Source organism: Cervus canadensis, chromosome 27, assembly GCF_019320065.1.
Source record: "Cervus canadensis isolate Bull #8, Minnesota chromosome 27, ASM1932006v1, whole genome shotgun sequence".
In the NCBI taxonomy this organism is placed as follows: domain Eukaryota; kingdom Metazoa; phylum Chordata; class Mammalia; order Artiodactyla; family Cervidae; genus Cervus; species Cervus canadensis.
In genome coordinates, this window is record NC_057412.1 from 1,789,999 (window position 1) to 1,796,755 (window position 6,757).

The window sequence follows — 6,757 nt, forward strand, 5'->3', positions numbered from 1 at the left end:
TTAGCTGAGTTCTATCCTAAAGGGAGGCAGACAGATGGCTCTCCAGCACTGAGAGTGTCTAGGGGGCTTTTAAAAATCCAACGTCCTGGCCTGGGGGCCCCTCCCCCTCTCCTGCCTTCCCATCTGGGATTGAGGAGGCCCCAGCCCCAGCCCCATGCATCTCCCTGGTACTTGAGTCTTTCTCCAGCCGTCCTTGCTGGGAGTGTGACCTCCCTGGGGCCTCAGCAGCACATTCTCCAATCGAGATGCGCTTTACATGTGAGGGTTTGCTTTGCTCATTGGCGGACTTCCAGTTGCCAGAATTCAGAGTTTCAACTTTCTGGGCGCTGGAGGCTTGGGCCAAGCGCCGCCCCAGGGGTTCCCGTGTGCCCTCCAACACAGGATCAAACCAGGGGTTCCTCCTTCCTCTGTCTCCTGCCCAGGGAGTGACTGGGGAGGGAAGACTGTGCCCTGGAGGAAAGAGACCACAGAGGAGGAGGCCCCCTCAACCTCAAATCAGTCAGTTTTTATGCAGAGGAGAGGGTGGGGGAGAATCTGGAAGACCTTGGGAGCTGGTGACAGAAGCCTGGGCGCCCAGCTGAGAGCTGAGACACTTTCAGGGCCACGTGCGGGGATGGGGAAGCTGTGCTGTGGACCAGCGTCCCACAGAACCTAATGCGGCTGCGAAGGGGGTCCTAGGAGCCAGTGCCACGAGGATCGAGTCACTGCCCAGCGCCCAACTGTTTGGACACCGCCTTCTCCCTGCCCGCCTCTCTCAGTGTAGGGGCGGGGTTGCGGAGGTTGTCCTTGGAAGTCAGCGTGGGAGCCTAACTTCCTTTCTCGCTCTACTCCGAAGCCCAACCGCTGACCTGAGTCCCTCACCCAGGCCCCCCGCCACGCAAGGGCCAGTTTCCGCAAGGAGCCATCTGCCCTGAGCGGCCCTGCTTGCCGTGTGCGCCTCCTCCGCGGCGTCGAGCGCGCTCCGCTCTCACACGTGGTGGCCCAGATCCCTGGCTGGGTTTAGGCGGGTGGCTCTGGGGAGCATCCGGAGCCAGGCTGAATCCAGGCCCTCCTTCCTTGGGGGCCAAGGTCTAGTCTGACTGGTGGCTGGACACGAACCGACAGCTTGGACATGGGGGACAGGAAAAGGGGGGGGGGGAAGACTTGATTTCTTTCAACAACTGCCCCTCTACGGATACACTGCGCCTCGGGCAGCCCCGCCTGCATCTGCCAAGTCTTGGGGTGGGTGTAGGAAGCCGAGACTGCGACAGGGAGGCCCCCCCAACCCAATCTGCACCGCGGGGTCCTCTGTGTGGTTTGTTGGCTGGAGAAGGACCCAGTTTTAAATCCTTGACAAATTCCGTTTCAAATGGAATTTGAAAGCAAAATCTACTAGATCCTGCCCTACCCTCTTCTGGGATTCCCCTGGCGCGGTTTGGGCCGGACCCCTTTATTCCACTCTCTGCAGCCCCCCGGCCTTCATCCCCGCCGTGGGGGAGAGGTGAAGCCCAGTAGGAGGCATCTGATGCCCGGGGGCGCCCGCTCGTTTAGGCCAGTCGCCTGACAGTACCTGCTGGCGGACCCAGAAACTACCTGTCCAGGAGCCAGGAGATGGAACCAACCTCCCTCCCCTGAAGGACCAGTCATCGTGGGCCCGGCTGGGGGGAGATCAGGGGCGATCTCAGGAAACGGGGCACGGGGTGGGGGGGCGGTGGTGGTCCAACCAGGGAAACCTCCGCCCCAGGTGCTCTAGGCGCTGGGACCTTCCACCGGTGGCTACCAAAGGTATCGTGAGCGAGCGGGCCCAGGGCCGGGGACCATCCACCACGTCTGCACTTCGCAGCGTTCACGGATGCGCGTTCTGCTGTGAGCCGGAGAACAGGAAGATGGCAAAACGTTCTCTCCTCTTCCTTGATCCGGACAGGCCGAAGCCTTTTAAACTTTTATCCCCAAATCTCTCTTAAGAGCCACGTCCTAAATTTGCCTTGCAGTTTTGGATTGTGAGGAAGCCGATAGCAGCGAGGAAATGGAGGCGGGAGTCAGGGTTAGGAAGCGGGAGACCAAAGCGCGGCTGGAGACAGCCTGGCTCCCGGGGGTTCCCAGCACCTGACTTTTTGCGGTTCAAGGCCGGTGGGGGAGCCGGGGGAAGGCCGTGCGTAGCGCAGGGAAGGGAGCGAAGGGTGAGTGGAACCCGTGCCACAAGCGCCGGCAGCGCTCTGCCGGGAACCACGTGGCGATGCCGGCCGAGAGGGCCTCGCGTCGCTGGTCCGCAGACGGGTGCGGGTGGACAACCGCCTCTCAGCAGAGAGAAAATGGAATCGCTTCAGAACACGGGGACCTAAGCGCCCGGACTCCCAGCCAGAGGCACGGGTCTCACCCGGGAGGCCCAAAGTTCGGCGCTGCACGGAGGAATATTTTTCCCTTTCAATGAACCTAATTCTCAACCCAGTAGAAAAGGAGTTCCAGGTTAGGCTTCAGAAAATAAAAATAAAAACAAGTGAGGAGCACGCCGAGGAGGTGCTCAGAACGTATTTTAAAGAGAATGTTAGGGGGGAGAAAAATGGGCCAACAACCATCTTAATCTTTCTCTGGGACGAAACCAGCGGAGCGGTCCCCAAATCCAGCCCAGAAGGATGGAGTCCCGCCGCCCGCTTTTCCCAGGCGGCTCCCCACACCTCCTTCCACCCCCAAGGCTGGAAAACACCCGACTTACTCTAAATTTTATTTAAAATCTCAACACTCAGTCATTTATTTCATTTTTTTTTTGCAACCAAACAAGTAATAAATATTATTTAGCACTTTTATCTTTTTACAAAAATAAAACAGATGATACACTCTCTGCAAGGGGCAGCGATCGGAGAGGGGATGTTACGTGGCCGACGCTGTGAAGCCCATATTGCAACTCTGCAAGCCGAGGCGATTTGCGCGGAGGGAGGAAGCACGTGGAAAGAGTTTGTCATTTGTGTTAAGCTGGCAAAAAGAAACCAATATAGAAGAAACCCGGCTTGGGCGGGGGGTGGGGGGGGGGAGTGGCAGTCACGTGAGCAATCAGCTTAGCAGCACGCACTTACCTCATTATTGACCTATTTATACATTCCAAAGAGAAAAAAAAACTAAGAAATCAACAGAACTCCCAAATAACCCAAACTATATTCACAGCAACATCCTTTGATTTCTGTCAAATCCTCGGGTACCCAAATGACTCCCCAGCCAGGTAGGAAACCAAACCACTTTGTGCTCCGAGACGGAAAGAAGGGGGAGGGAGGGAAATTCTATTTTAAAATAACTAAAACAAAACAACAACAACAAAAAACACCCGCGCCCAAATTCGACAGTTGTAGGTTTTAACAATCCACAAGTGGTTCTATTCTGACTGTCTATAAAGCTTGATCGCACGGCTGAAAAAGAACAAACCTTTGAAAATCACAAACCCCCAAACTAATTAGAAGCGACAGGGAGGAACAGTCCGAGACCGCTGTGGGTTTATCCAGATACGGAGACTGGACACGACCGTAAGTCCCTGGGCCGGGGACGACCCTTGAGGGCGAGTCCGGACGGCCGCTTCTGGACTGCGGCTCCAGAGTCTCCTACCCGCCCGGAGAGGCGAGGTAGTCCCCAACGCTCCCCTCCTTGCCTTCCTCCTCGCTACTACGAAGTGCTGCCCGGGCCGAATGAGGCCGAGTTCGTAGGGAAAGCAGTTTTTAGAATCACCTCTTTCCTAGGGTTCGGGGGGGGGGGGTGGGCAGGAGAGGGAGGATTGAAAGACGGGATGCGGATAGCTGCGCCTTCTTATAAAAGGATGTCCAAGGGAGTAGCGCTGCTGTTTAAAGCCAGAGAGGGTTGAACCAAGTCCCAGAGCAAATGCAACCTCTCACTGCCCACGGTTCAGCGCACGCCTCCTCTGCTGCATCGGATGCCGGGTACTGGAGTCCTCACCTTTGCCCCCCACCCCCAGCTCACGGAACGGCGCTCCTCCTTGAGACTGAGTTCCCAGGCCCCAGCGCCGGCCGGTCCTGGCTTCCCCACCCCCCGCCCCCACGCAGCCTCGGGGCTCCCACCCTCCCGGCTCGCCAGAACTCGTCTGCCCCCGGGCCCGCTCACTTGGCGTCGGAGGTGAGGCGTGGCAGGCTGCCGGCGCCCATGGCCGACACGTGGTGGTGCGGCGGGGGCACCTGGCACATGCTGCAGGGGCAAGGCATGCCGCCCCAGTGCTGGAAGCCGCCAGTGCCCCCGCCGCCGCCGCCGCCGCCCCCAAGCGGGGCCGCCGCCGCCGCCGCCGCCGGAGACTTGAGCAGGCCGTGAGGGGGCCGGATGGAGCCGACCGACGACAGCCCGGAGCCCGGCAGGGAGGCGCTGGACACCGCGGCGGCGGCCGCAGCGGCGGCGGCGGCCGCGGCGGCCGGAGGCAGAATGGGATGATGCACGGCCGGGTGGTGCGCCGCGTGCGCCGCGGCCGCCGGATGAGCCGTGGCTGCGGGCAGGGGCGCTGAGTGCGCCAGGCCGCCGCAGGCCGACGGGTGGAAGCCGGCGTGGTGGCCTCCGTAGATCTCGCTCACCAGTCGCTTCATCTCCTCCAGCGAGTTGGTGAGCATGAGGATGTAGTTGCGCGCCAGCAGCAGCGTGGCGATCTTGGAGAGCTTGCGCACCGACGGGCCGTGCGCGTAAGGCATGACCTCGCGCAGCCCGTCCATGGCGATGTTGAGGTCGTGCATCCGCTTGCGTTCGCGGCTGTTGATCTTGAGGCGCAGCTGCTGCAGCTCGGGCTCCGTCATCTGTTTCTTGTCCTTCTTGGTGGACGACGCGGCCGCCGACGACGTGGACGAAGAGGTGCTGGACGAGGAGGACTTGAAGCCGCCGCCGCCGCCGCCCAGCTTGTCCCCCGGGTGCGCGCCCGCCGCGCCCATGGCGCCGCGCAGCTCGGCGCTCAGATCCGGCGGGCAGTCGCTCGGCGTGGACGACGACACGGTGCCCCCCGTGAAGGCGCCGCCCCCGCTGCCCTTGCTTCGGGCCGGCAGGAAAAGGTCATCGGGCTCCGGCGACGACGGCCGGCTGGACACCAGACTGGCGTCCGAGTCCATGGCCCCGAGGGATCGTCGCAGCCTTCGCGGGGTCCTCCCCTCCCTGGGTCCTCAGAGCTGTTCCAGGACGCCTACTGCGAAGAGAGAAGGAGAGAAACACAAAAGAGACAGAAGATCGAAATCGAGATCGAGCGGCACTGGGGTCAGTGAGAGAGAGAACCTGCTCCCGCCGGCACCGCAGCGCGGGGTTCAGGCGCTGGTGGCCGTTCGCTTCGGGTCCACCTCGCTGTCTCTGGCCTTGGCATGCAGGTAAGCTTAAGTTACCTCTCTTTCCCACCCTACCGCCTCCCCGCCGCTCTCATCCACAGGTTGTTTAATCCAGGGAGGATGGAGCGCTCCTCTGGGAGGGTGGCATTCTACGGTTTTTATGCCTTCTGGTAGGAATGAGGTCTTCCCTGGTGGCTCAGACGGGAAGATGTCCTGGAGAAGGCGATGGTAACCCACTCCAGTATTCTCGCCTGGAAAATGCCACGGACAGAGGAGCTTGGCAGGCTACAGTTCATAGGGTCGCAATGAGTCGGACACGACTGAGCAACTAACACACTAAGAATGAGGAGGCTGGATCTCCAGGGCTGGAATAAAAGTGTCAAGTGAGGGCTTTTCTTTGGGAAGGGTGGAGATCTAAAATAGAGAAGTATTTGGTTCCTCAAACGCATCCACCTTATCTCCATCGACACCGCTCGGCAAACACACGTTCACCGACCTGCGCACCCAGCGCCCGCCACGGAGCCCAGACTCCACGCGCTGAGCCTGGGGCGGGCCGGGGGCTCGCCCAGATGACTGGTGCTGGGACAGAAGACCGCTATTGTGGCCCCGATTTCTCGCTTTGGAGCAAAAGGGGTGGTGCGGTGAGCGTGGGGAGGGTCAGGGCAGCGAAGCCGCTCAGGAGAACTGGCGGGTAGGGGAGGGATCTGGATCCACTTTAGCGGAGCTCCCCCGGTAGCAGCCGAAGTGAGGGGCCTCTGTCCCTGGGGTGTAGGCTGGAGTTACTTGGGACGGGGGGTTGGGAGGGGCAGGCATACTTACTGCGGATGCGGTTAGAGGAGCTCGGTCCCCAAGGCTGCCGCAGAGAACCGGGTCCGGGCGCCGATGTCGCGTCGGTCTATAATGAGCATCCGCACCTTTCCCCGCTCGGAGGGTTTTTATAGCCGGGTGGCGGCGGCGACGGCGACGGTGGCCGCGGCGGGGGCGGGGAACAATGTGCGGGTCTTGGAGGGGCCGCGGCGCCAATGAGCTGGGCAGGCCCGGGGTGGGGGTGGGTGGGGGGAGTGGGAAGCTGATGTCATCCGGGCTAATTCCGCTCAATGAAACTCGCCGGGCCGGCACACGCCTCCTCCCAGCGCTCAGCCAATGGGCGCCCGCGGCAGGGAGAGTCTTACCGGAGGGACTGCAGCGTGGACCCCGAGAGGGCGAGTGAGAGGCAAAGCCGGAGGAGGAGGGCGGGCTCGCGGGGGAAATGCAGAGCGCCGCTGTTGGGACCGAGGGAGAGAGGGGACACTGTCAAATTTCTAATAAAATACGGGAACGCAGAGTCAGGCTGGGGGAGGAGGTGCGCGGGGGTGCTGTGCGCACATATTAACCTGATGCCCAAGGCGTTGGGACCTTGGGGATCTTCGCAAATAACCCTGGCTACTCAGGAGCTGGGCTGGAGTCTCCTCCCTCCCCACCCCGTGTGTGTGTGTGTGTTCTCGCCACCTGTT

At 61.1% G+C, this 6,757-nt stretch overlaps 1 protein-coding gene across 2 annotated transcripts; it reads right to left on the reverse strand.

Moving 5' to 3' along the window:
- Positions 1-2,698: 2,698 nt before the first annotated feature.
- Positions 2,699-6,229, reverse strand: OLIG2 (oligodendrocyte transcription factor 2). 2 transcript variants are annotated; one of them, XM_043449149.1, is made up of 2 exons: positions 6,084-6,229; positions 2,699-5,128 (listed from the first exon to the last, which is right to left on the reverse strand). In XM_043449149.1, exon 2 carries the CDS (start codon positions 5,055-5,057, stop codon positions 4,077-4,079), a length of 981 nt encoding a protein of 326 aa, XP_043305084.1. In that variant the 5' UTR covers positions 5,058-5,128; positions 6,084-6,229; the 3' UTR covers positions 2,699-4,076. The 2 variants fall into 2 exon arrangements, with proteins under 2 accessions (XP_043305084.1, XP_043305083.1); XM_043449148.1 differs by having other exon boundaries at positions 2,699-5,131.
- Positions 6,230-6,757: the final 528 nt, after the last annotated feature.

Excerpts from the sequence above, each read along its gene's own strand:
- OLIG2 (XM_043449149.1), bottom strand. The coding sequence starts at position 5,057 with ATGGACTCGGACGCCAGTCTGGTGTCCAGCCGGCCGTCGTCGCCGGAG.